Raw genomic sequence first — 27,637 nt, forward strand, 5'->3', positions numbered from 1 at the left:
GCCATTCTCAGTTTCTAACATCGAGTTCCTGGCATCTCAAATTTTCATCACAAAATGCTATCTGTGTTTTGCACATCAATGTAAGTGCATATTTATCATCATGAATGTGTTTGTATATTTTTTGTATGCATGCACATATGGCTTGAAATCCTACAGCCACCGCCCATGCTCGTGACCAACAGAAGGAGCCAAAGAAGCTCACTGTAAGCTTATTAATGTATCCTGGTCGCCCTCCAGTATGGGCTTGCTAGTTGCCATAGCAACTTGTCCCTGGATATTGTTCAGCAGGAGAGCCATGTAGATGTAAAATAAATATAAACATCACCCTATAACCCTGGCCAGAGCTTTTTATGTATAGCAGCCCATCTTACTTATCATCATTAGTGGTAGTATAATAAGTATATATTTATAATTATATATCAGTATATGTATAATTTTTTCTGCATTACAAAACGAATATATCAGGATTCGGGCTATGGTATCATTTGCCGCTGACTGTAGTTTTACCTCACAATCTGGATTCTCAGAATAAACAAATGTAGCCCAGTGTGGGGCTCAACACTGACGATCCAAATTCCGATGCTCATCTCCAAGCGCCTGCAGAAATCAACAGGCGACGGTGCTCCTCATCTTAAGTGCTGATGTGTGTTCACGCCCAGTCAAGCTGAGGGAAATCAAGACACTGAAAGATTAAGGAGGTCAGGTTTTAGAGCTCACTGAGGGAGGCGGGGAAAGAGGCTTTACCAGCTATTGACTACCATGGAAAAAGGATGGGCTGCTTCCAGGGACATGATATCTCTTTATCTCTCATAAAATCGTTGATCGATTGATATTTAAGTGTTATGTTTCAACATTTTGTTACAGTTTGCATTAGCTGTTGTAACTGTTTGATTTTGCAGTTGACCCAAATTCAAGAGTTTAAGAGTCAAATTTTAGTGTATAGATATGGCAGCAATAATCTCATGGTCATTTATAGCTAATAGTCTGTTGAGGCTGTGGAAATCATATCTTTACAGCAGTGTCCTATCTGTCTATTGAAAGGCCAGACTCTTAGACCACATGAGAAGCCAGGCAGTCAGCCAGAAAAACTTAACATCCTTACCATCCTTATCTGTTTTTCACTAGCTTCACAGCTCAATTGTACTGTACACTGAGCGTCCACCAGTGCTTGGAGATTTGGGCCCAGAGTGATTTAAATCTACATGAATCTGAGTGGCTTTGGCACCTGAAAGGAACAAAATAATGTTCTCAATTAAGTATGCAAAAATAAACACAGGAGAAGGCAATAAAATTAGTTTTGCAAAGGTGCATTGATCTTTATGTCGATCAACCACAGATTATCATGGATGTACACCCATCAGCCATAACATTAAAACCACCTGCCTATTATTATGCAGGTTGCCCTTTTACTGCCAAAATAGCCCTGGTCTGTCGAGGCCCATGGGGCTTCCATGGTTTAGACTTGTTTGTCCAGCAACATCCCACAGATGCTCGACTGGATTGAGATCTGGGGAATTTGGAAGCCAAGTCAAAACCTTCAACTTGTTGTTGTGTTCCTTAAGCCATTCCTGAACCATTTTTGCTGCCACAGCCATCAGCGAATGCTTTTTCCATGACAGGGTATACATGGTCTGGTAGGTAGGTGGTATGTGTCAAAGTAACACCTGGGTCATGTAAAAGAAAATGCACTTCATCAGACCAGGCCACCTCTTCCATTGCTCCGTGGTCCAGTTGTGATGCTCACATGCCCATTGTAGGTGCTTTTGGCAGTGGACAGGGGTCAGCATGGGCACTTTTCCTGTGTTTTGCAGCTATGCAGCCCCATACTAACAAAATGTGATGCACTGTATGTTCTGCCACCTTTCTATCAGAACCAGCATTAACTTTTTCAGCAATCTGTCTGTTGAATCGGACCCCAAGGCCCAGCCTTCGCTCCCCACATACATTAATGAGCCTTGGCCACTCATATCACTGTTGCCGGTTCACCGCTTTTCCCTCTTTGGACTTTTTATGATTGGTATAGATCACTGCGGACCGGGAACACCCCACAAGAGCTGCAGTTTTGGAGATGCTCTGACCCAGTCATCTAGCCATTACAATTTGGTCCCTCAAATCCTTACGCCTACCCATTTTTCCTGCTTCTAACACATCAACTTTGAGGACAAAATGTTCACTTGCTGCCTAATATATCCTATCCACTGACAGGTGCCATGGTAACAAGATAATCAGTGTTATTCACTTCACATCTCAGTGGTCATAATGCATGGCTGATCAGTGTATATTTCTGGTTTTTCATAATTTCAGTGTGAATTGAATTGGTAGATTGCTTGCCTAAAAGGACAAGTCCATAGCACTATTCAGCTTAAGGCAAGTGTGTTGTTAATGCAGGTCAGAGCAAATTGTTTTCATTTCCAGTCAGGTAAAAACTGTACATTGTACATTCGGTTTATATATTAAAAATCTGTAGTTGTTATATGTGCATTTTTTGGCTTTTGGGGGAACAAAAAGTATCAAACAGTACAATTTTAATTTGAACCTAAACCTAAAAGTTAACTTTATTGCCCTCAAAAAATGCATCTTGCACACGTTAATTTATAAGAAGTGTCGTCGCACCCCTGAATAAATCCATCAACCACACGGGCAGATTTACTCTTCTGTAACTAGCTCACAATGACTAAATAATTGAAAAATTGCTGTAGATAAAATGTTTTCTATCCTGATAGTCCCAAACTTCTGCAATCATTAGTGTACAGCATGTACAGATATGGTGAGGTTTTTAAAATCCCTTAGTAACCAGTGACGTTAGGGACACTATATAAATGGAATTTGTTTTTCCACATAATCACAATTTTTGTGCTGCTCTAGAAGGCACATGAACATGTGTCAGCACATTTAATTCATGTTACCATTGGCAATATTCCTAAAATATAGATTGTCATGTGCTGAAATGTATTAAACCAACAGTTAGACAATTTGAAACAATAATGATTAAATGAGGAACAAGACAGAGAAAAGCTGTGTCTACATGCCACAGTGACGAGCTGTTCCCCAAACAAGGAAGCCAATTTAAGAATCCGTTATCAGGATTAGTTACTAAATGTGATGCCTACCACGTTGAATGTAATGAGCTACAGCATACTTTTACCAGCATTTTGGCAGGTGGCTGATCATAATTTCTTAGAATGCAGATTAAAATGCAGAAAAATGTCTGTTTGTTGCATTAGTGTTTGTTGCATTAGTGATGGTAAAGGAAGGAAGATGCATATTCATTAAGGGCCATAAGAACTATGAATAGCACTGGAATACTTAGCATAGTGAACAACACAAACAGAAATACAGTACGGCCAGTCAATTTTTGCTGCATACACTGAATTTATTTTTCTTGTTTTGTCAATGGTACACCTACAGCAGTGGACTTCGTTTCAAAAGCCATTGAGGGGAGCTCTGTTTATGACTCAATGCTGCCACCTACTGGTCAGGACAGATGTAGCTCAAACGTGATGGTAGTGCCACAGTAACATTACATAAGCCACAACAAACTGTGATATCATTTGTCTTTCAAAACAAATTATACTCTTGTAAATGATTGTGTGGAAAAATAATTAAGGCTATGCTTTGAATAATGAAAAAACAATAATAGGGCACAGATCTCCATCCAATTACTTTTAATAGTTAACCAGGGAGCGTTTGACAGGCTGGCACACCTTTATCTCCTTCAAGGAAACAACAGCTCCACTCCACGTTGATGAGGAGCACAACTCTAAAATGGCAGAAATCGGAAAATAGATTGGTAAAGTGCAAAAAGCTTTTACATCAATAAATCAAATATGTTCTGTGCACAAGGTTATTCAGCACCAGGGAAAGAAAGAAAACACAGTAACTTTATTAATTTAACAAATTACCATTTGTAATTGCAACCATTGAAATGGGATACTGACTCTGAGGAGTAACATTTATATTTTAAATTATCTCTTCCCTTCTCAGAGAAAACGTAAAGACAAGCCTGAAATATTAGAATCTCCTACACACAAATAATGCATGTGGACATTTACAGAATCAATATTCTCTGCTCATTACTGTTGAGAGAAAAAGAAAAAGACAGAGTGAGAGAACATAAGACTTGCCACTTACGTGATGTAGTGTCTCCAGATGAATGGCTGTCAAAGCACTCATCACTGCGGATGGATTGCACAAGATTTTTGACCGCCAGCTGACCCAGATTAGACTTCACTTTAAAAAATCCTGTCACCAAACCAAAGAAACTGTCAAAACTGGCCAAATTCTGTCACATTAAGAGACATGATTTATGAGCTATAAACAGAACCTGCCATGTTGCAGATAATGAATGAATAATGACTATTAATAGTAGTTTATTTCTTATTTCACCATTTTAAATCTACTTAATTCTCCACCTTTAATGTTTAATCACGAACTACTAATTGCTCACCTTGCTTTTACCTACAGTTTTACCAAATGACGGCACCAACAGGTGTGTTCACAGTTGCTTTACCTAGTCCGTGCTTGTAAAATATCTTACTGGTCTTCTAACGTAATACCAGAGAGTCTCTTCTCTCTCTCTCTATGTGTGTGTGTTTCTCTGGAGAGTGTGTGCAATTGTCAGTAGTCTGCACAGAAGGGGTAGAGCGAGGGGAGATTGTCCACTAATTAATCAGTCACAGGTGGATCGCCAAATATACTTTGGCAGCCGCTTATATACCTGGATGGCCCGTCTAAGTTAAGTCTATATGTCACTGTATTCTATCGAACCTTGTATTCTCATTAGTGTGATAACAGTCTGTCAGTCCCTGTCATGTAACCTGTGTTTACAACTCTTGTGTCATTGTCATAATATAGCACAGTGTATCAGGTTGACATTATCTGACATGATTTAGACCAAAGTAAAATAAAAAGGTTACATTTGCCCCCACAGATTTCTCAATTATCACCCCTAGGTGACTCACCAGGGCTGAGAACCTTATCTGCAGCCTTGAGCTCCAGGCGCTGATGGAGTACAACTTCTGCCTTCCTGTGGTTTGGGCTAATGTCAGGCTCAGCCATGATCTCTGTTATCCTCAGGTTGTTTTTGATGGCCTTGGTGGCACTGGACCGGGCCAGTGTGGGCAGAAGCCCCTGGTACTCTTTGTTAGTGAAGTCTGTCTTTGAGTCCATAACATCGCTGATACTGAGAAGGAAGCCTTGAAAAGATTAGAATACCTACAGGATTCTATTATTATGTTTATATGTTTCACATTTGTGTGTATATCATTTTTACACTGTGCCAATGTGCTGTATACCCACTGATTGGCATCCTTTTCAATTGGGTTTTCACTGTTTAGTTGGGTTCAAGTGCCCTAGAAGTTAGTGCTGAACGATTTTGGAAAATGATAGCTTAGTATTTCTCTGGACAACACCAGAAAACAAACTAAATACATTCAACACTGGGAAACTCGTGAGCTAATAACACTTGAGCTTGAGTGCCTTACTGAGCTTGAGTGCCTAATGTACCAATATTAAGCTAAACAACATACTTTGAAAGTGTATAGCTGCAAACTATTTAGAATTTGCCTAAAACTGTTAACTTTCTGCCCTGTTCCCAATCAACCCTTACCTCTGCTTAGTTAAAATAGTATAAACCTCCTGCACCAACAGCTCAGCTGCTCCTGGTTTACAGTGGACGGTTCCATCAATGACCTCCTTCATCAAGTGTAGATTCTGCTTCTGTAAAGTCTGGAACAATAAAAATCTTTGGCAACTATCTGTCTCAAAACACGAAATTATTGTTTGAGATCCTGCAAGTAAATGTAGTTAAATAAAACATCATGATGGGTCTTCAGTATGGATTATTTTCTATCATCCGCTATTTAAGGATTTGTGATGTTGTGTGCTGGTAGGTTGAGCAACATCACAATATTTGGGCTGGACACCTAAAAGTAGTTTTAAAAAAAAGCTAATTCATTAGTCTGCATGTGTAAAGTGAGTGTTAAATGTCATACTGTAGCTAAGACATTTCTTACTACTTATTGTATTTTTAGATGTCTTCCTCCTCTTACCCTCTCTATATGGCTCCAGTTCCTCTGTTTGGCAGAAAGGGATGTTCCTTTGTCATATGAATGCACTGGAAAGTCTTTGGGGTAATACTGATAAAATATCTCTGGAAGTAAAAAGTAGGAAGATCAGACAGAGTATATTTACTCTACCAGTGAAATACCCTTTGAATAATTTGCTGCCTTGGCAGCACTGCAAAGCATCGATGCTTCTCTACTTATATTATATTTAGTTCACCCTTGATTATTCTGTTTATCTTTAGTATTACTATTTCATTACAAGCATGTGTTCTATATGTTACTGTCTTTGTGTTTTATGGTGCAAATCTCTAGTAAACGAGATGACAGTGAGGCCCTTACCAGATGAAATTGTTGCATGACAGTTAAGTTACACTCAGTTAAGAAGTGAGGACATGCTCATTGAAAACGACCATGGAGCAATTGTTAACCTACATGTTTTAAAATTACCAAGGTAGCAAGAGTTAAGTGATTTAACGTAACACAGATTTGTTTTCAAGTCAAAATATGTCTAGAGGTGTAGTTAACTAGCTAGTTATAGGTGTTTTTGTTGTTTTGCCAACCTTTGTTTTAACTGCACTGAAATTTGAATGTGTGCATCTCATTAACATATAAGTTAGCTAAAGTTAGCATTAACTAGGTTAACTAATATTAGAAAATCAACACGCTTGCTTAATCATGTTGAAACAACGGTTAAAAATAACGTTATCAATGTTGCAAAAACGGCTTTACCCAATTATCATTTATCCCGGTTTTACAGTCTGAAAACTGACGCTTTTATCCGGTTTTACTAGGACGTGTATGCTGTAAGTTAGCTTTGAGAGGTTTGTAAAACGTTAGTCTAACTATAATTCTTTACCTGCGCACATTCTTCGGATAAAATGACAAGTCGAGGCTTTGCAGCCATTTCACGACTTCTCTTGGCAGTCCAGTCTTTTGGGGAAACTGTACAAGAGACATGCTGCTCTGAGCCTGATGAAATCTACAAACCAATAATGTGTTTACTGTCTAGATGTCCATGAAACCATGCAAAACTTTAGCATGGCCTACCAGTTTCCTCTAAGATAAGTAACGAGCCGCAACAGCTTGTCTTTTTTTGTTTATATTTCCCTGGCAACGACAAGACACACTTTTTTGACAGACAGCGGTGGCGGTTTTCTGCCCCTCAGAGGATGAAACTGAAACATAGTCTATGGATGTAACATTAATACAGAATTTTTACGGAGGAATACCAATATTTTTTTAATCAGTATTCACTATTAAATAGAAAAATTAGACATTATGAAATACATAATTGCATCAATACAGACATAATATACCCATGGAATTGTGAAGTAATTCACTATAAAAGTTAAAACTCAGCATTATGAAAAGTTATTTCATACTGCTACTTTATTCATGATTATTTTGTTAATAATAAGTATATGATAGCATTATTTAATTTGCATTATTAGCTACTGTCCCGGCAATAGAAACAAACAATAGCTGCTCCACCCACTCATATTTTCCATTTGGGACTTTCCAACAAGGTCAGCCTCCTCCAGTTGTCATTACTCAGTAATCTAAGCTTAAACTCATCAGCTATTTTTGTTGTCAATATGTTTGAATGAATAACTCACCCATTGCAACTCTCAAGTTAAACATCATTAATTACCAACACAGCCTTCATGTGTATTTTTTACAAAAACAACATATTTTGGAATGCACCAGGTTTTAAAACACTTTTAATCATCTAGTGTGCTAAGCATTGTATATCAAATGCAAAACTATGAATACTCATTCACGTTCATTCATTGTGCATTTATGATGTTAGTATTATGTAAGGTTATTACAACTATTAAGGAAACTTCTAAATACTGCAAACATGAATTGCAAATAATATTTAATTTGTTATATTTTGTTACCGTAATTTATCTAGGGAAAACTACATCTGCAAGCTCTTTTAGAAACCCTCATCTAGGTCAACTACTCAGGTGAATTCTGTGACTAATTTCACTGCAGTGACTGGTAGCTAAAATTAAAAGTAGGAAGAGTTCATGAAGTTGATTTGCTTTTTGTGTCAAGTGCTTTTCTATGTAAGTCCCATTAAGGAAGACAGTTTAGTTGTTCTGTCTGTCATTGGTACTGCAGGTAGTTCCTGAGCCTGTTGGGCAGGGGGAAGGTGGGAAAGAAGATGGAGTCTGTCACGGCCGACGGAGTTCCTGATGCACTGACGACACACCTGACTCAGCAGTCGTGGTGTAGCTGTGAAAGGAGACAATGAAACATTATATAAGCTGGTCTTAATGCATAGATTACTTCCCAAAGACAACCATTGCTTTAGGCTGGACTGAATTTTTAAAAAAAGTTCTGTCCTGCTACAAGCTCAGGTTATTGGGCAACCTTTATATGGTGATGGATATATATATTAAAACATAGACATAAATACCAAAAGTTAAAAAATGCAAACATAGGTCAGTAGTTGCCTACGAAACCAAGTTGCAGGTGTTCTTGTACCTTCATATAGCAGTAGGAAGCCCTCTGTTAGACTGCTGGGTGGAGCCACATCTACTGGCCTCTGAAACTCTGTGTTCCGGGCATTAATGTCTGCACCAAAGTCCAGCAGCAGCTTCACTACAGCTGTGCAGTCTTTTTCTGCAGCTGCATGTAAGGGTGAATCCAGGGATTTGCCTTTCTGTACATTTGCACCTGTATGCAGGACAACTTGATTATCCATTCTAGAGTCAAGTTGGAAAAATGTTAAATGTCATCAATACCTGTTCACTGTAATCCAGGAGTTACTTTGTGACAAAAGTTTCTTATTTTTTATGCACATCCCTTCCTTCATCTGCCCATCTATCTAACAATTTCCATTATTTATTCACAAAAGACTTTCAATAGCCCTGAGAGAATGGACGTAAAGTTGTTACTTTAAAACAAGCAATATGGGTATACAAATAGCTTGAAAATGTGATCAGTCAGCTGTAATGTAGCTACATGTGAATGCTGTGCCACTCCGTACTCAGATTGCAACATGTTATGTATCTGCATTAATAAGGCAAGTGTCACAATCATCATCACATTGAATTGTCCATAAATGATCTCTAGAAAGAGACTTTTAGCACATTTGGAGTAACCTTGACAATTTACATTACTGACAAATAATTATTTTATTGCTGCTGTACTGGAAATTCCACTAATATCATTTAATCTGCAATGAGGCCAAACAAATGTTTTGTTGAGTAACTGCTCAACGAAAATAAGTTATAAGTTATTTAGTTAGTATTTTAAAAATCGATTGTGTATTCATGTGTTTTTGTAGCTATGTCTTTGCCAGTGCACAATAAATGTTCTTGTGTATCTGTGTGTGTATGTTCATACAGGACGTATGCTTGTCTGCATAGAGATGTAAAGATCCACACTGTGCAGTAAGCTGACCTTCCCTCAGGAGTTTCCTGGCACACTCCAGCTCTTGGCAGACGCAGGCTGTATAGAGCGCTGTACCCAGGTGAGGAATGTCCATGTCCACATCTGCCCCCCAAGTCACCAGAGCCTCCACACAACCGTAATGACCTGGACGTAATGGAGCATGAAGACAGTAATCAGTAAGTGACAACGTGAGATAATTCTCCAAGCTGTTTGCTCAGGCTATGTTGGGATTTATTTTTAAATCTGTTTTTCACAGTATGGGTTTGTTATAAAGTACACAGCCAAGGACACAAATATAGGTTGAAAGAAAGGATCTAGTGTAAGCTGTAATTAGTTGATTTGGTGTATATTGTCCCATGTTACATTAAATAACACATCGAGAGGTAGATCATGAATATGCGCTGCAAACACAGATACGACGCTTTTTAGATGTACAGTATATTAAATCACAATAGAAGACTACCTGATATGCATTCTGTCATGTATGCAGAATATTTTGTTATTATATACCTTTGCTTGTAGCTTCATGGATTGGTGAGGGATGGTATACATGGCTCTGGGGTTTTGCTCCATTTTCCAAAAGAATTTCAGTGCATGCAACACTGCCCACGGTACAGGCGTTGTACAGAGGTGTGACTCCATCAATTGTAAAAGCATTGACCTGTAAACACATTTTTTAAACTGTTATTTTTTGGCCTCTTTTAACCATGCAATTTGACTTATAGCAACAGCCTGGGGGAACAGTTGAAGGGGAACAACAACTTAATAGCTCTTCAGTGACTGTAAACTTACTCATTTGTTACCCCTACCCAGCTTTTCCCAGGCATGGAAATTACATTTGACCTGTGCAGTATAGCAACATTACAGGCCAATACGTGACTTACATTTGCTCCTGCATCAATGAGAGCTCTGGCACAAGCGACGTGGTCTCCAGCACAGGCCTCATGAAGGGGTGTCACATGGTCTATAGTCAGAACATTTACACTGTGACCCTGGAAACAGAATCAAAAAGCCAGAGACATTTAGAAGTAATAAGGGGCAATACGTGAACTTTGTCAACCTCTATTGGTGATCACCTGGTATTGCAAAAACATCAATAAAGGTTATCTTTTCTAGAACAGACCAAGACTCCTCAGTAATTAACAAACTATCCTGTACAGACACATTTCAACAGTAGAGATTAATAAGCTTGCTAATTGAAATGTAGAATCAAAGCGGTTCTGGTGAAGAGCTTATAAATCACCATGTGCAATACTCTAATGATATCACTGCTTTTGTCGTGAGCTTGTCTGAGCTAAGAACATGGCATTGCTGGCTTGGGAGCTGAATCTGCTCATTTTCTTGTAGCACACTCCTCAGTCTGTGAGCAGCTGAAAATGCAAGTGGGAGAATAGATTCTCTCATTTATTAGTCTTTTGCATTGATCAGTAATTCTGTTGAACCCTTCAGATACTTTATATAATGGTTATGTAATACTGTGTGTTATGGTTGTTCTGTGCTGTACGCCTACATAAATTTATTAAGCTACTTTAGTGCTATATTATCTAAGATGGTATGTCATGGTTTTCTAATAATAAAAATTACTTAAAACACATGATTTATTAACAGCCAGATGTTGACTGACATTTTATGTTGCAGACATTTAGTCAACCGTCTTGCTATTGTAACATACAACCTGTGCAACAGCAGAATTGGAAGCAACCGGTAAAGGTCAGGAGGACATTTTGGCTTTGACAACTTTGGCAACAATATCATACCAGATAGACTGTAGGAATACCAAAATGTAGTGTTGAGAAATAATGGAAGTTCAGATGGACAAATTTAATGAAACGTCTGTGTTGGATGCCAATTAGATAATTAGAGGTAATCCCAGATAACCTTAGTGACTCCTTACTTTCATTCAAACCTCTTTTTTAACTTCTAAACCGGGAGTCTACAAAGGCACTGATATACATGTAATTACTCAAGGGACAGTTACAACAGACCCCATGTGCACAGATGAGGAGATGCACATAACTCTCCCAGGGGATTGTGTTCTCTTCACCTGCAAAATGAGGGTCCTCAGAGCCAGGAGGCGGCCCTGACTCGCAGCATCATGTAGGGGGGAGCGATCTGCCCAGGATCCTGCAGTGAGAATTCAGTGCTTACTTTATTACTATTATTAGGTTAATGCTTTCATCCAGAGCCATTTACATGCAACAGCATAACAAGCCTCAAATCCTGAGTTACTAACAGTACAAGAGGATGCTTATTCATCATGTCTTGTAATATTATAATTAATTTATTGTTTAACCAATTACAAATGCTTAGTGAAATCCCAACCACAAACCTTAATTTATCAATTGTCCATCTCCTTTATGTTTATGAAAGTCATATTTAAACCTTTCATGTGTTACCCTTCATCTTCCAAGAGTTAATGCGTAGCATATTATTATGTGACAAACTGTGCTTGAGAAGTCCTTATGCAGCCAACTCAGCTCATTCACACTCCACTCACATGGCAAATTAAAATCAGTTTGAGAAATTTACTGTGGTTGTCTTTGTTGTAATTCTGGCAAAAAAATGTCTCATTAAGCACACCTGAGTCAATGTCCAGAATAACAGCTGATGCATTCCACACGTTATCATCATCGTTCTCATCTTCCTGCATTTTAATCATAATTTAAAGATAATATTCAGCCTAATGTTACCTATGAAATTCCAGCTCTTTTATTCATGCAGCCTATTTTCCTTGACTAATTTAAAATACCCAGCTATAGACATCAAACAGAAGACCATATCTAAAGGACTGTGACTAATACTCTAAGCTTGGCTAATTAGTATTCCATAGAGTAGGTCCACTTTAAATTAAACACCCCCTTGAATGATAGATACAGATTGTGTGTGTCGTTGTCTCTCTTCACCCAGGATGTGCCTTCGAACCGCCTGTCCCTGAGAACTTGGAGTGTTGTTTTGGTTGCTGTCTATGTGTGAAAGGGTGCACTGCATAGCTGAGAATGGAAACTAGGGCAGGATGGGGGCGGGGGAGGGAGAAGGGGGGATATCATGACTGTGTTCTAATAATACATTAGAGAAAAAGACCTGCCAGCCTACAGTGTCTTCGTTTAATATTGAATGTACAGTTCTGGATTTATATGTCGCTATTAAGCTAATGAAAGAAAAGTAGGCTATCATTTATATCTACAGTATGTGCTAATGTGAATACAATTAATGGCTCTTATACTTGGATTGAATTAGCAATGCAGTATTTATAGCTCATTTGTAAACACGGAAATTGTGAGTGTGTGGCTGTGTGTGAGCGGGGAGTTCTTGAACTTGATTTTAAAGGAAACTATATTCATATTTTCTACCTATGACCTTATACACCTGAGGTCAAACATCTTGCTAGGTGTACAGTTGTATGGCGGTTACATTTTACACCAAATTTGGCTTCAACACAAATATTTATGATTAAAATTATGCAGTGTGTGGAACAAAGAAAGGACATTGAGAATAAAAAAACAACTCTTAAAGGCGTTTTATGTTTTTCTCAGAGTACTCACTGTGTTGTTGACCATAATCATAGAACTCTGCTGATATCCTGGCAGCCTCTTTACGGTTCCCACGGACAATGTAGAAGTATGCCAGCAAGTTGAGAGAAATCTTAACAAAGAGCTTAAAGCAGAACAGTGCCAAGATGCTGAGGTAAACATGGGACAACTGGGCCGTGAAGGGCTTGTTGGGGAGTTCCTCTGTTGGGTCTGACATTTCCTCCGCCATGTTTCTGAGGGGCTTTGGTTATGATGAAGGCAGGATCAGATGCCACTCCAAAAAGCACAAGAGTTGTCTACTTTTTCTCCCAGTGAACTAACTGGTTGGCTGGTCCTGACAAAGTACAGGCTGGAAAAAATGCTCTGCAGCTGCTACTGTGCCTGAGAAGCAACCTATGTGTGTGTGTGTGTGTGTGTGTGTGTGTGTGTGTGTGTGTGCGCGTGCACGCACTGATGTGTGTTTTCACAAGTTATACAAATTTCTATTTACATTCAGTGGTACATGTTCTGGTTGAAATGTTAATGGTTTTTTTGCATACAGTTTTAACTAATGGTATTTAATTCTGGATGAATGAGATTTAAAAATATTTTTAAACTTCAATAAACATGATTGGTTAATAAATTCTTATGTTATGATTTTTTTTTTGTGTGTGTGTGTGTGTGTGGGGGGGGGGGGGGGTATTTTTTATTTTTATATAAATATTAATTTACGAATTAATTTTCTATTATTACTTTTTTAAGTTGTTATGTTTTAGTTAAGTTGTACTCCACAGTGGAGGTCTGCAGCTAGACCCCTCTCGTTACTTTCTGTTTCCAAGGAAGCGCGTCTTGATCGCTGCGCACGCGCTATAGATTATTCCTCACCTTTTCCTTGAACATCAGATTTCTGTTTAACTTACTTCCCATTTTAATGTCTTTTTACCGACATTTCTGCGTTAAATGACGGGGTACCATTCATATCTGGTTGTAATAGCAATCGCTTCCACGCTCGTTTGCCTGCTGTGTTGTCAAAATGTGAGCTCGGATACGACTCGGACTAAGTTGAATGGCTCTGCAGTTGATTTCGACTCGTTCAGACAACAGTTTCACCGCATGTATGAAGTCAACAGCGACGAATTTAACCGTCGTCATCTGTATTTTCAGGTAGGACAGGACGGTGGGAGACGGACTGACGTGTAGAGAAACTTTTTACACACTCTACAACACGTCTTAAACAAACGGCTGCGAGCGTAACTACAAACAACGCCCACTCATGTAGCCTAAGGAAACTTACTATTTTTGGTAGAAAATGTGAAATGTAAATTAGTATGCCATAACAGTAAATGAAGGTGGAAGAAGCACGGTGACTACGCCTAAAAGTAGTAATAACACAATGTAACAATGCTACTACTAGTGTAAGTCCTGCAACAACGTGCAGAATGTAACGTGAAGGAGAATTGACACAACCTTCTTACAAATGGAAGCTGAATTCATAAGAAATAAAAGCATTCAGGGGTTTTAACCAGCACTACTAAGTCAGGTTTGTGCTATAGCCTATACTTGTGCTACAGTGACACTTAGTTTAAGCATTTATCATTACCCCATAATTGACACCAGTGGCCACTGTTGAGCAAAAGTCACATAGCTGTACAAAAGCAAAGGTTTATAGAGTAGGCTATATCAAATGAACCCCAGTGCCATACAGTCAGTTACCAGTTTATTAGGTACAGCTAATGCACCAGCCATGAAATAAATACCTTCATGGTTTTAATGTGTAGTTTTTGTTGAAACGTCCATCCAATACTAAGATGTAGATAATGCATGGGTTGTATTTCAGACACACTTGTGTTGTGTTATTAAAAAAGGAACATAATCCGCTCTCGACTTCTTATTTCATGTTTTTTTGTTCTTCATCTCTCATTATTTTGTCAGTTTATGCAAGAATTTTAACTTCACATTAATGACTTGAATTTCCTACATATTGCTGTCCATCCAGGTAACTAATCACACATAATGTGTCATGTATGTTATTGCAGAATGCTATAAAGCGGCATGCATACCTGAACTCATTCTCCACAGTACCACAGTATGCGAAGTACGGTGTCAACCAGTTCTCTGACCTCTCACAGAAGGAGTTCAGAGGTAGGCTGATGTTTTGTTATATATTCTAACTTTGCAGAATTGGATTAGGCACATGTACTGTATCTTTCTTCATATTAGCTTCCTACCGGGCTGAATCTGCACAGTGATTGTTTACACACATCTTTTTATACACTGACTTTTAATTGTATCTGTTATTCACAGATCTCTACCTGCAAGCAAATGCTGACAGAGCTCCTCTCTTCTCTGGACTGAAGACAGCGGGGCTCCCAGACAAATTTGACTGGAGGGACAAAGCAGTGGTAGCACCAGTCCAGAACCAACAAGCAGTAAGGCTTATATTCATCGATGATGAAATGTACAGTATAGGAGGGAACCTACTGGAGGTACGGAGACCCAGTTGTTATTATAATAATAATAATGATGATAATAATAAGGCTCATAAAAACTGAATTTGTATAGCTTCTTTCATGCAAGAAATGCAGCTCAAAGTGCTTTACAAAAAAAAAATGACATGCACTGAGTGTTTTGCATGAAAAAAGAGAATGAACATAAAAACAGGGATAGAATGAAAGTAATGGAAACTAAGATGGAAAAAAATTTTGCAAAGTGAAGACCAGAAGAGTTTCTGGGCTGTATCATAAAAGTCATAGCTAGTTAAAGGCTAAAGTCAAGAGATATTTTTTAGTCTTTTAAAAATATTTAGCAAGCTGGCTTCCCTGATATCTATAGGTAGTGTGTTCCATAGCTTTGGGGTGTAATTGACAATGGTTGCACCCCCGATTTTCTTTTGGTTGTAGCTGGAAACCTCTAATAAATCAGCAGTAGATGGTCGCAGTGTCCTTGAAGGTGTATGGTTGAAAATGTAGCTTGGTCCTAGCTCATTAAGGACTAATAAGGAGGAGGACTAAAATCATTTCTAAATGTTCCAGGAAGCCAACGCAGAGCAGCTTAAACTAGACTTATGAGCATTATACTCTTGGTTCTTGGTTAATAGCCAAAGCGATTTGAATGAGCTGAATTCTCTCAGGCCAGTAAACAGTGCTTTACAGTAATCAATTTGGCTTGAATGAAAGGCATGAATCATCTTTTTGATTTCAAAATGGTAGTACTTTAGCTATGTTTCTGAGGTGTTTTCATCACCTTGTTAATGTGGGACTTGAAGCTTAGGTCAGAATCTAAGTCCCAGTGTTTTCAAGTATCCAGTATCCGCTGTCTTTAACAGCTTGAGGTGATGTGAGGAACATATGATAAAAGCAACTTGAGAAATGCTTTCCAGAACTTCACCGTCAGGAGGCTAAATCCACAACCATCTGGCAGTTGGTTTTGTATTAATTTGTTCATACAAGTTAATGTCAATTTTTATCATATAATTTTATCATGATTATCAGCACCAGTTGGTGTCAAAACAAACAGATGGGTAATAGACGACCCAAATATGTATGCAGATGACCATAATAGGCACAAGTCCTCAGAAATTATACAGTCAAAATGGTGATATCGGCCCTTGGTAGGTGTTTTCCTTGCTTTTCTGTTCATACTAGATATAAAGATTATGATGTCCAGTCTGTCAGCTTTGATGAATATCAGTGTAATTAAGATCCCCATCAGGCATGTTTTAAGACATATAGAACTCTGCTTGGAATAATAATTTGTGTTTGATATGGCCTTTCAACAAAAAAAGTTAAATTACCTACTGCTCCCTCATTGTAAATCCTGAATCTATGAAAATGTAACTACTGGACACATGATGTCTCCCACTTCACGAAAAGTCCATTCTAGGTTTATGTACACTCGGGGCTTTGAGTATCCACATCACATAGTACGATTGGCTTCCAAACCTGTGAGGATTGGTTATGCACAGATCTCAAACAGGTTGAAGGTGATCATTCCCCCTTCAGCTGATTTATTTGAAAACAGCCCATTAGATTCAAACAGCGCAGCACATGCATCATTCTGCACTGTGGAGGTCAAACATCCAAGGGAAGTAACAATAAGCAAACTACATTTTTGAGGTGAAAGGAAAAGCAGGTGGAAAATGATAAACTAAGCCATTAAGTGTGACATTTGCTGAGAGAACAGAGTGAACCTGGGGAACAGACAGGGAGAGGGTCAATGAGATGGAGCTGTTGCTAGTCCTCACTGAAGGTTCACTTTCTGCTCCTTTTGTCCTTTATCTCTTTAGCCAGTCAATTTGCCATCAGGGATGATTATTTTTACTGTAAAACTTTTGTCCTGAGGGAGAGACATAGACGATACAGGTTAAAGCCAACATGATAACGTATTTTTTACTCTCTGAATTCAGGGAAGGCTTACTACTCCAGGGAGAGTCTCTACATGACCACACTCAAGTCACTCTGTTGTTCTGTGCTGCTGCTGAGTTTCCTCAACAGATAGATGGATAGACAGACAATAAAATACAGTACCATGCACAAAGATACAGAATATAAAGCTACTCACATTTCATAAGTTCTTCTTTATCCAGTTTACACCTTTCTTGATTCTACTTTTGTGACTATGGAAAGAGCAGATGGTCGTCATGTTTTTTATACTAGGCAAATGCATATCTACAGTCCAAGGAATACTGACTGATTTTGGTTTCAGTATTGATTTTAAGCCACAGAACCAAATTGAGCAACAAAGAATTGGATTTTTATGCAGAGAGCTGGGAATGTATGCTGAGCAAATGAACTGAGCGTGGTCTGATTCTGTTTGGAGAATGAGATTGTCTGTGCAAATTTTATACAGGATAAACTTTCACATAAAATACTAATACTAATTTTATAATCAATAAAATACTGTGTGTTTTCTTTCAAAAAAGGTTTTTGGAATGCTATGTAATCTATATCAGAAATGAAGTATAAGATCAACTTTTGCTGTCAAAATATCTAAAGCTTAATACATTTACTGAAGCAGAAATGGTTTTCCCACAATACCTTTTTTTGGTTTTTCTGTCAGTAGATGGCAGCAGAAAACAATTAGTCACAGTTCACACAGACTGGATGGATCATCTCATCTTATCAACCTGTACAACATCCCCACCCCACTGTAGATTTCTGATCAAAAGGTCTTTAAAATTTTGATTTGATTCCAAATGCCATCAAATCCAAAACTGTTCGTCAGTTCTTTATCCCACCATTCAAACTTTTAAATGTGGTTTGTGTTTAAAAGATGAATTACAGCATTTAGTTAGAAAGCAGACATGGTAGAGACCATCATTCAACAGAAATCAAGTCTTTATCCTGCTAAAGTATCCTTTAGCAAGATAAGCAAAATGAAAATGTATCTGTCTGGGTAACATAAGATATGTATTCTAGAGTTTGGTTCCAGTCCTGAAGGATGTTTCAGCTTTTCCTTTGTAGTTTTGTTTTTCCTGATTAATGTAATTTTACCTCTGCAGTGTGGAAGTTGTTGGGCATTTAGTGTGGTTGGTGCCATGCAGTCCGTCCATGCTATTGGTGGCTCACAGCTTAAACAACTCAGTGTGCAGCAGGTTCTGGACTGCTCCTTCCGTAACGAAGGGTGCAATGGAGGCTCCCCAATCAGGGCTCTGAATTGGTTGAAGCAGGTATGTTGATATTTTTACATAATTGCAGGCCTTTAACATATTTTCAGGTTTTGGTTTGTAGTGAGTATAACAGTTGAATAAACCTTATCTCCCAATACTTCGCATGCACAAGTGATATACTGAATATTTCTGTCCCTAAAGTGACTGTTTATGACAGAGGACACCTGTGGGAAGATACGTCATTGCTGTTTTAAATGTAGCTTTTTGAAAATAAGGTTATATTGTAATGTATTTTAATTACACATAGTGGCAGTAAGCAAAGAAAAGTCTGTAGTCAGACATGAATTAGGAAACTGCCTGTGCCAGGATCTTTCATAAACAAGATCAATGGATATTTTGTATTCAGAGAACGCACTCACTGAGATAAACTATTTTCTTTCTAGTCCAGAGTGAAATTGGTACCTCAGTCAGAGTATCCATACAAGGCCAAGACAGGAATCTGCCATTTTTTCTCTCAGTCACAAGATGGTGTTGCGGTAAAGAACTTTACTGCACATGACTTCAGGTAAAAGACACATTTTTGCAAGTTTTCTATAAGCAATAAAGGGAAAAAAACAATGTTATTTTGGGGGGTAAAATCACATGAAAGTACCAAGGACAGAGGGGAGGGATTGGTCCTGCACAGTGGCAGACCATAGTGTTTACTGTGTCAACATAGACAGGGATTTCTCAGTAGCACAGATGTTCTTTACTCTGGGCCAAAATGACTGGCTCACAGTTACCTTGAGCTAAAGTGAATCTGATCATCTTTATGTAATATAGAACAGCATTGTGACTAACTCATGCATATGCAATGCCTGTTATTTTGTGTTTATGTTGTGTTGCTATAATAGCTAGGATCTGGGTCATCTGTGAGTAGATGAAGTTTTAATTTTTGCGTTAAAGTAGAGTTAAGAATTTCTGAGATTGTGACATTTGCCAATCTAATATGAAATGTTTGTATAGTTCCTTTCCTGACATACAACTTTGTATTGAATGAAGCTTTTTACTTAATAATTTGGCAATATAATTTTTTAATGATTCTTAAACAGAACCTAAAAGTAAAACAAACTAAAGACACAGTATTTTTAAAATCTAGTAAATGTCAATACTACTAAAAGAACGCTTTATCTCAACACATTTGCCTTTAAACCTGCCCCTTTTATCAGAAAGGCCAGCGTGCTGGATCATTGAGTACATCAAGCTGCTTGAACTGGGAACAGGTCACTTTGGCACAGGTGTCATGAGGATGATTTAATGTTCTGGTTAAGTGGCTTATAAGCCAGATCTTTACAGTTGCACAGCAAAAGAAAAACGGCATAACATAAAGTTTCACAAGACAAGACCTCACCAACCATGAATAGGATGTAAAATGGCTTTATTCAATATAGTTTTGGCACAGAACTAGACTGCATGGCCCATATGTCATGAGCCTGGCAAATGAGGGCATCACAGCTATCCCTAGTGTGGAATCATCTGGTGGAAGGACAACATGGGGTTGCAGAGAGGGTGCCTGCATATTTGCAACAGAGAAAATGAGGAAATTTCATGAATGGGAGTGAGATGCTGCTGATGATGAGAAAATGATGCAGACATAGGCCCAGTGAAGTAATAACCTCTATACAGAAGAGTATATTCTGATACATTTCACAACCCCCTGACTTAATAGTTTTACATGATAAGGTCACAAAAATCAGTGTAATTACAAGATCTGGCTTCCTCAACAGTACATTTTTCAGTAATTTACCACTCTGTTACAGTGGTCAAGAGGAGGCCATGATGGGTCAGCTGGTGGAGCATGGTCCCTTGGCTGCTATTGTGGATGCTGTCAGCTGGCAGGATTACCTGGGTGGAATCATCCAGCACCACTGCTCCAGCCAATGGTCTAACCATGCTGTCCTGGTTGTTGGATACAACGCTGCTGGTACATGCTGTCACTACACTGGAATGAGAATGAATGCTAATTCAAGAAAGAAAGCAGGGACTTCGTATTTGACTTGAGCTAAAACTTACCTTTCTAGGTCAAGAAAGTTTCACAACCCTAGGGCCCGTGAAAGTAATTTAAAGCTGCAACAGGCGAGAGTTTTAGGCAAGAATATGCCACTTTTAATCAGCCTTAATCACAAATTGCTGTTACAACGGAGCAGAGTGTCTCATCCCCCCTAATTAAGTGCTAAAACAAGGAAATATTTTAACAAGCCGTTAAGCTTATTATTGAGCCCCTAAATTATAATTATATGTTGTTGCTTGTGTTATTATTATTATAGCAAGCATGTTTCCAGTGAAAGGAATGTCTTACTTTTGTAATTGTCTCAATATTATTATTATTATTATTATTATTATTATTATATTGTAGTGACATGCCTTACTTCTTAAGTCTTGTAAGAAGATATAGAAAATCCTTCAAAGAACTATATTGGAAAGATGTCATCATTCATGAAATTGGTGAAATGAAAGAAAATGAAGACTTGAAAGCAGAATATTAAATTCAATTATTGCTAAGACAATATTTGCCGTTCATGGTAGGATTCATAATATTTTCCCGTTTCTTTGTCCTGTCAGTCCTATTTGGTACACGTGATCAGTGAGTAGCTAGGTTGGCCTTTTTTTGTCATGTTACAAGAGTTCTGATTATTCCAACAGTTACCTCTTAAAGCTTTGTATCCCAGGTTTAAAACACAAAATAAGTGTGAAAAGATGTTTTAAAGTTTGTTAAATGTTGAATTTGAAGATACATGGTTATTTCAACAGCACTTCACACACATACGTATTTTAGATTTCTTGACATTAATTATTTCTCACACACTTTTTTGTGGGTATTACACAAGGATATGAGAGATTATGTAACAGTCTAAAGTGGTTGCAGCTGTGCGCACCTAGTGCTCCTTTACTCTGTAAATAATTAAATTTAGAAATACATGTTGTCTGACTTAGGGGATATTCCATACTGGATTGTGCAGAACTCCTGGGGAACTACATGGGGGAATGAGGGTTATGTTTATATAAAGATCGGTGGCAACATTTGTGGTAAGTATGATCTTTGCCTCTTATCATTTTCTATTCATATTACCTTTTTTGTTTGGTGTTGGTCAGAGATTAAAACAACATCCTTCTTTTTTTTCTCTTCCCAGGTATTGCAGATTCGGTGGCAGCAGTTTTTCTATGACGGGATTGCATGTATTTTTATCTCTGTCGTGTGTGTGTGTGTGTGTGTGTGTGTGTTCACTGCTGTAAAATGTAAATAATTTGTTTGCTTTTTAGTGTCACTTTCAAAAATGTTTTTTTTATTGAAATGCCACAATGTTTCATCACTAAAACAAAATAAATCACTTCATATGCTGATAAATTATTATGTTGTATCATACCTGATCAACACACAACACACTGCAAAACTGTAATAATAAGAATAGATGCACTGTAAAAAATGTATCTTATTAAATACATAAGGTAGATACATATTATGGGTTATGTGGCTCATAACTATCTATACAGAGATCACATCAATCACTGCATAAATACATAAAATTAATTTAACACCATACAGCATACTATACAAATACATTATTACATATTATTAACATTATGTACACATTTTGTGGTTCATATTTTATAGTTTCACAGTTATGCTGTGCTAATTGTTCTATTTTAGATGGTAACACTGATTGTTTATACAGAGGTATCTTGTCATTTATGTACTCTTCACATCTAAGCTATATCCCAATAGTCTGAAATGGCTCCCCTTTTTGACACCTTCCCCATGCTGACATGAAAGATACTGCGTTTATAAAAACCCATCATCGCTAGCAGTTTGATCACTGATCAACAATCCATTTGCTTTCAGGTAAGTCATAGTGAATTTACATAATTTTATTGTGAAAACATCTAAACAGATCGTATCAAGGAGCCATCTGCAATACTTTGTGACCACTTGAGGTTAGATATTAGAGTAAAATAGTCTAATCTGGCCATGTAATTTATTCCGGGTCAGACAAGAGTCAAACACTGCGTCGCAAGTTTCTAGGTTTTGACCCTTGGTGCTTCAGCCTGGGGGATGTTTGGAATGCTTTTAGCGACACAATGAGATTTTTCTCCTTGCTTGACATTAACAAAATGAACACATTGTTATTTTTCTGTATTTACAATCCCAGTACTTCCAAGAAAAGTAGATTTTCTAAAAATCCCAACCAATAATACCATAAATATTGTGATGGTTTACATTGTCAGCCATATTAATTGATCCTTCCCTCTGACAAAATGCTATTATTGTTTCTTTCATCATCCTATGTAGTATTTGAGTATTTTGTGCGGAAAAAACAGGATGTATTTAATACTGCCCTGATTTCTTGAGAAAATGTACAGTTTTTCAATGCATATGGGCTTTCTCAAGTACATCTCAGGTACATTGACCTGATGTCATCCACAGCCCCTAATCTGAGTCTTCACTGCTGCAGTAGGAGCTGTCGCAGCATTCGGCCATGTAGAGGAACGTGTGCACGTTGGGATTTAGCTTGGGCACCCAGTGGCGAGGCACCAGGAATGTTGCCAGGTTGAACAGATCCACAAACACTTTGTAGCGGTCACTAAAGGGAAAGAGGGTAGTTTATTAAATATTTAACTTATCCGTTCTTACAATATAACTGGGTATCTGTTACAAATTGTACTTTCTGAAGGACAAAAGCTAACTTAAAATCCTGCTAAAATGTAATGGAGAAAAATGAACTTTAAATATAGTTTGTGCATGTCAGGAGGAAGTGACCATATGACAGCTTAATTTAGATAAGCACAGAGTAGCAGTGTCCTGTCCTTATCTAAATTAACACTGAAATGTTTAAGATACTTTGCAGTGCAGTGTAAAATGTTTAATCAGTAGGTTAAAGTTTATAGCATACAATACCTGACAGTGGATCTCAGGTAGTGGTAGCCAGAAGAGCCCCCTGTGCCGGCTTTGCTGCCAATCATACGATGCACCATGCATACGTGATTGTCTAAAACAGAAAACAGAAATATCCTTTGTAATATGAACATGTTTTAGCTCTGCATGTTTCATTTGAGCTGTAAATTGTTTAGACATGAGGGAGACATATATTAAGTAAAATATTTATTCCATGGCAGCAGATTGTTGGATTGATCAGCAGGCATCGAAAGATTCTTCTGCCTGATCTAACTGTTGTTAGATCAGCTCTGCCTTTGGGCAAAATATTAAAGCATTTTCTTCTAGTAATTTCTTTTGTTCTCATTTACTGATCAGCATATGCAGGAGCTGAAGGGGATGCTACTGTACTTACATCTCCATTTTGTCATGAGGGTGTCAATATCCATGAGGGATGTGAGCAGCTGGAAAGGTACCTGGAACCTCGGTTCTTCCCTAAAAGGTAAAAGAAGACTTTAGCCTTTGAGGATACCATGTACACACGATCAAGTGGTGTATGAAAATTTGTTTGGATGGTGTTCACAGCAGTTGTAAAATGAGAGCAACTAACATCTGCTCTCTGCCCACAATGCACTTAACATCTTTTATCCAACAGTTTGACATTAATTATCACCATCCAGTCACATTACTGCCACATAGCCTCTTGTGAACTTATGTCCTTACCACATAGCCTGATAACCACGCCTTTTGGTTAAACTGACAAAGACTCTCACACGAGTGTTAAAACATTCTCATGACCGCACGACAAGTCCAACTGCTAGTGTTTTACAACTGCTATAGGTATCACATGACCTGGATGGTTGACAGGGTTTCAGAAATGTGCTTCTGGCATGGGCATTTTAGGTTGGAAGAAAAAAGAGTAATTCTGCCTCAGGAAGTAACACTGAGGTGCTCTTAAGCAAGATGTTAAACCCCCACATGCCCCAGTGAAGCTGTAGTCATCAGTTAGAAGACTTTGTATACTGTGCAGCTCTGTGGTGTAGAATGTACTATATGAAACTGAAGCAAACACAACACAGATACACAGTGTCAGCAGTTCATAGTAAAAACAACATACCTGTAGAAGTAGATCATCAGGGCACCTTGGAGAGCCTTGTAAGAGAGCCGCCTTTCACCTTGTTAAAAAAACAAAAACAAAGTGAACATATATTACTTATACTACACAAAGTAATACAAAGCATTGATACAATTTCAAGTCAAATCCGGACCACTAACAGATATGTGAAATATTGACTAACACTGGTTTATGACATTTGATTAATTAGCTGGATTTTTAATCTGTAGAAAGCACTCACCTTTACTGAGAAGATGATCATGACGCTTTTCATCAAACAGAGAAGTGAACAGCTCTTTCTGTTTGACCAGCTCAGCCATCAGTTCCTCCTTCTCCTCAGAATCTGGCATTTTCTTTAAAAAATAAAAATAACCCCGTAAATAAAAATACAGTTGCTGTCAATCATCTGTGTACTCCAAGGGGAGCAAAGAAAGTTTCTTCGAAAAGTTGGTGTCATCTCTTACCTCAATTTTCTCCATCTCCCGATTCAGCCCATCAAATATATTGATTTCCAGCCTTTCCCAGAAATTGAATCCATCCACCTCCAAGCCAGGAGTTCTCTCCAGCCACTCCTGAGAAGAACAGCCCATGGGTTTATCACATTTATACAAGGGCAGAACGATTAAAAAAAATAAAATAAATCTAATTGCGATTGCTTTGACTGATAATGCAGATACAATATGATTTGCAATGTTAATTTTTTTATGGTGTGATTTATGCAAGTATTTGGACCAAACAAAGATGTTTTATGAAGTCTTTAGAATCAGGGCAGGACATCTCTGCAGCACGACGATATTTAATTTTAAAATTTTAAAGTTTTTATTGACACCTGTATCACTTTTAAGAAATATTGCGCCTCTTGCGATTTGGAAATTGCAATAGCCCATATTGCGATTTTGATAAAAATTTCGATTAATTGTTTAATTTACACCCTGTAGTAGCAGATGTGATTAGCCAGAGCAAGATACAGCAAACACAATGTTAAAAAATACAGTTATACAGTAGAATAAAATGATGCTTGCTTTAATGAACTCTTGATTAAGTTTAAAAATCAATGACCATGTGCAGGTGTTTGGTGTTTTAAGACGTACTTCAACTAGTTTTAAGAGTGTTGGCTCCTTTTCAGTGGTGAGCAGCATCTCACTGTCATGACCCTTGAAATTGTCCCTGTAGTGGCGTCTGTTGTATGGAACCCTCTGGTTGTCCGGGACTCCGATTTTGTTCTCCAAGAGCCGAAACTGAAGGCTTTGAAATCCAGAGGCTGGAGACAGGTATTCCCTACACACAAAAACACACAAGTAAGCATACATGCACACAACACAGACCGAGTGCACTATCATGGAGGAGTACATCTTATAAATTTTTTACAGCTGAAGTAGAGAGAGACAGAAGTTATTTATAAGTTTACCTAAAGTCAAAAAAGTCCAAGGCTGTCATTGTTTCCAAAACCACAAACTGGTCGACCAACAGTCTGAAGATCATTACAATCCTGTGAATACGAGTGTTGACTTTGAGCATATTACGTTCATCTCTGACCTGGAGGAATAGTAAAATATTTAAGGAAATAATTCTTAATCATAGTAAAGCTTGTAAGTACATATCCTGACACAGGAAAACACAGTCTAATTACTGAAATAATGAGCCTTTTAGATTTATTGCAACATTATTTCGTCAACCTAACGTGTGTCTCTTTCAGGGAAAAAATTCATAAATTACAACTGTTACTCTAATTTTAATGTAGAACAACAGCTACGGTGATATTCAAATGTCTTATTTTTCAGTGACTGAAATCCAAAGCCAGATCGACTAAATAATTTAAAAACTGAATTAAATACATCCTGAATAACAAATAATTCCTATTGAATATTCCTTTTAAACAGAGGTACTGTGAAATCTGACAATTCTAATGTTCTCTTCAGCACTGACAGTTTCCTGTTAAAGAGAGGGTATTCATGCTAATTTACTGTCTGTATTCATGAACAAGACATAAAAACACAATCACATAACCTTTGTAAGATTCTTTCTTCCCAGAAATGTGACTTACATGTCCACTGATGAAGATCTCTCGCACTGAGTCAAGTTCAAACAAAATCTGTTTAAACCATAGTTCATAGGCTAGAATAAAACACAAACCATTAAGTCATCAGAAACAATTTTAGAATAATATTACAAATTAAATAAATTGGTCAGTAAGCAACCAGGGCTAATTACACTGCAGAAGATGCCCATTTTAACAAGTTACTCTTGTATTTAGCCTTATACATTTTAAAGTAAAAACTCTGCTTGCTATTTCTTTGGATTCCAAAAGTTACCCTAAACAAAGAACTTAAAGACTAAATTCAAAATTAAAACAAGTAAAAAAAAATGCTGTTAAACACCACAAAGCTATTTTAGTTTTACCTTGATGAGTAACAATGAAGAGGTGCTCATCATGGATCTTATTACCCTTGAGTTCACTCTGTAGCACCTGGGCTGAGACTATTTTGTCAAGCTGAGAGTTGTAAAGAAATAAAGCACAATTTTGAAAACAAATTCTAGTACTTATCTTTCTTTAAAAAAGCAAGGTACAAAGACTGAGACGTATTATAGTTGGTGTTTTCTACCTGCAGGTAGTCTCCATAGATGATTCCTCCGTTACTGGCCTTGTTAACCCCTACCTGAGAGGCATCCTCCTCTTCTTCTGTTTTGGGAGGCTTGTTTTTGAATAACCTGCAATGCGAAGAGAGAAGGCCTTTTGTTACTTGGTATTTTCCCATAAACAGGAGTAGTAAGCAATTGTCAGAAGGCTGCATTTAATTGCATTTAAAAATATGAAATAAAAATGGGAGAAAAAACTCCCTGAGAAATTGTAGGTGCAATGACAATTTGAACATACAAATGCCTCTTCTCAAAGTATGGACATCCACTCATGACTTGTCCAAATCAGTTGCAGCAAAGATGTATTTTTCTTCGTGAACCTAATATTTACTAAAATTGTCTTCAACACAATCCAGATTATAAAGCTTCACCTCATCCAATCGCTCATGA

General features: G+C 37.7%; 4 protein-coding genes and 1 long non-coding RNA gene across 6 annotated transcripts; 1 reads left to right on the top strand and 4 right to left on the bottom strand.

The window, feature by feature from the left end:
- Positions 1–3,352: 3,352 nt before the first annotated feature.
- Positions 3,353–7,150, bottom strand: spata4 (spermatogenesis associated 4). The gene is made up of 6 exons (XM_038699165.1): positions 6,922–7,150; positions 6,051–6,151; positions 5,609–5,727; positions 4,962–5,182; positions 4,132–4,242; positions 3,353–3,760 (listed from the first exon to the last, which is right to left on the bottom strand). The coding sequence occupies exons 1-6, from the start codon at positions 6,929–6,931 to the stop codon at positions 3,666–3,668; spliced, it is 657 nt and encodes a 218-aa protein (XP_038555093.1). The 5' UTR covers positions 6,932–7,150; the 3' UTR covers positions 3,353–3,665.
- A 619-nt stretch (positions 7,151–7,769) lies between these two features.
- asb5a (ankyrin repeat and SOCS box containing 5a) lies at positions 7,770–13,543 on the bottom strand. Its single transcript, XM_038699160.1, is given in 8 exon segments — positions 7,770–8,228; positions 8,230–8,306; positions 8,559–8,750; positions 9,480–9,614; positions 9,981–10,131; positions 10,355–10,462; positions 11,515–11,594; positions 13,013–13,543. Coding segments are annotated over 8 exon segments (1,011 nt in total). The 5' UTR covers positions 13,230–13,543; the 3' UTR covers positions 7,770–8,177.
- Positions 13,544–13,672: 129 nt separating this feature from the next.
- On the top strand, positions 13,673–21,975 carry ctso (cathepsin O). Of its 2 annotated transcripts, none has more exons than XM_038699159.1 (8): positions 13,673–14,143; positions 15,016–15,121; positions 15,284–15,408; positions 18,480–18,647; positions 19,031–19,152; positions 20,387–20,550; positions 21,561–21,653; positions 21,758–21,975. In XM_038699159.1, exons 1-8 carry the CDS (start codon positions 13,940–13,942, stop codon positions 21,790–21,792), a joined length of 1,017 nt encoding a protein of 338 aa, XP_038555087.1. In that variant the 5' UTR covers positions 13,673–13,939; the 3' UTR covers positions 21,793–21,975. The 2 variants fall into 2 exon arrangements, with proteins under 2 accessions (XP_038555087.1, XP_038555086.1); XM_038699158.1 differs by having other exon boundaries at positions 13,768–14,143; positions 15,284–15,465.
- LOC119888560 lies at positions 17,299–18,609 on the bottom strand. The gene is made up of 3 exons (XR_005441901.1): positions 18,472–18,609; positions 17,540–17,594; positions 17,299–17,314 (listed from the first exon to the last, which is right to left on the bottom strand). It is a non-coding gene; the product is annotated as an uncharacterized LOC119888560 (long non-coding RNA).
- A 503-nt stretch (positions 21,976–22,478) lies between the features above and the next one.
- Positions 22,479–27,637, bottom strand: tdo2a (tryptophan 2,3-dioxygenase a). The gene is made up of 12 exons (XM_038699157.1): positions 27,486–27,637; positions 27,214–27,319; positions 27,011–27,101; positions 26,655–26,725; positions 26,019–26,146; positions 25,702–25,888; positions 25,075–25,182; positions 24,852–24,963; positions 24,614–24,671; positions 23,912–23,991; positions 23,521–23,611; positions 22,479–23,206 (listed from the first exon to the last, which is right to left on the bottom strand). Exons 1-12 carry the CDS (start codon positions 27,518–27,520, stop codon positions 23,053–23,055), a joined length of 1,221 nt encoding a protein of 406 aa, XP_038555085.1. The 5' UTR covers positions 27,521–27,637; the 3' UTR covers positions 22,479–23,052.

Source organism: Micropterus salmoides, unplaced genomic scaffold (genome assembly GCF_014851395.1).
Source record: "Micropterus salmoides isolate LMB-PRFRI ecotype aquatic unplaced genomic scaffold, ASM1485139v1 Ms_hic_scaffold_5, whole genome shotgun sequence".
NCBI lineage: Eukaryota > Metazoa > Chordata > Actinopteri > Centrarchiformes > Centrarchidae > Micropterus > Micropterus salmoides.

Excerpts from the sequence above, each read along its gene's own strand:
- spata4 (XM_038699165.1), bottom strand. Across the intron at positions 5,728-6,050 it reads ACTGGAGCCATATAGAGAGG|ACTTTACAGAAGCAGAATCT; the intron begins GTAAGAGGAGGA and ends TTATTGTTCCAG. Across the intron at positions 3,761-4,131 it reads ATCTGGAGACACTACATCAC|AGTTGTGCTCCTCATCAACG; the intron begins GTAAGTGGCAAG and ends CTGCCATTTTAG.
- ctso (XM_038699158.1), top strand. The coding sequence starts at position 13,940 with ATGACGGGGTACCATTCATATCTGGTTGTAATAGCAATCGCTTCCACG. Across the intron at positions 14,144-15,015 it reads GTCGTCATCTGTATTTTCAG|AATGCTATAAAGCGGCATGC; the intron begins GTAGGACAGGAC and ends ATGTTATTGCAG. Across the intron at positions 19,153-20,386 it reads TTTACTGCACATGACTTCAG|TGGTCAAGAGGAGGCCATGA; the intron begins GTAAAAGACACA and ends ACTCTGTTACAG.
- tdo2a (XM_038699157.1), bottom strand. The coding sequence starts at position 27,520 with ATGAGTGGATGTCCATACTTTGAGAAGAGGCATTT. Across the intron at positions 24,964-25,074 it reads GGGAGATGGAGAAAATTGAG|AAAATGCCAGATTCTGAGGA; the intron begins GTAAGAGATGAC and ends TATTTTTTAAAG. Across the intron at positions 23,612-23,911 it reads CCTCATGACAAAATGGAGAT|ACAATCACGTATGCATGGTG; the intron begins GTAAGTACAGTA and ends TTTCTGTTTTAG.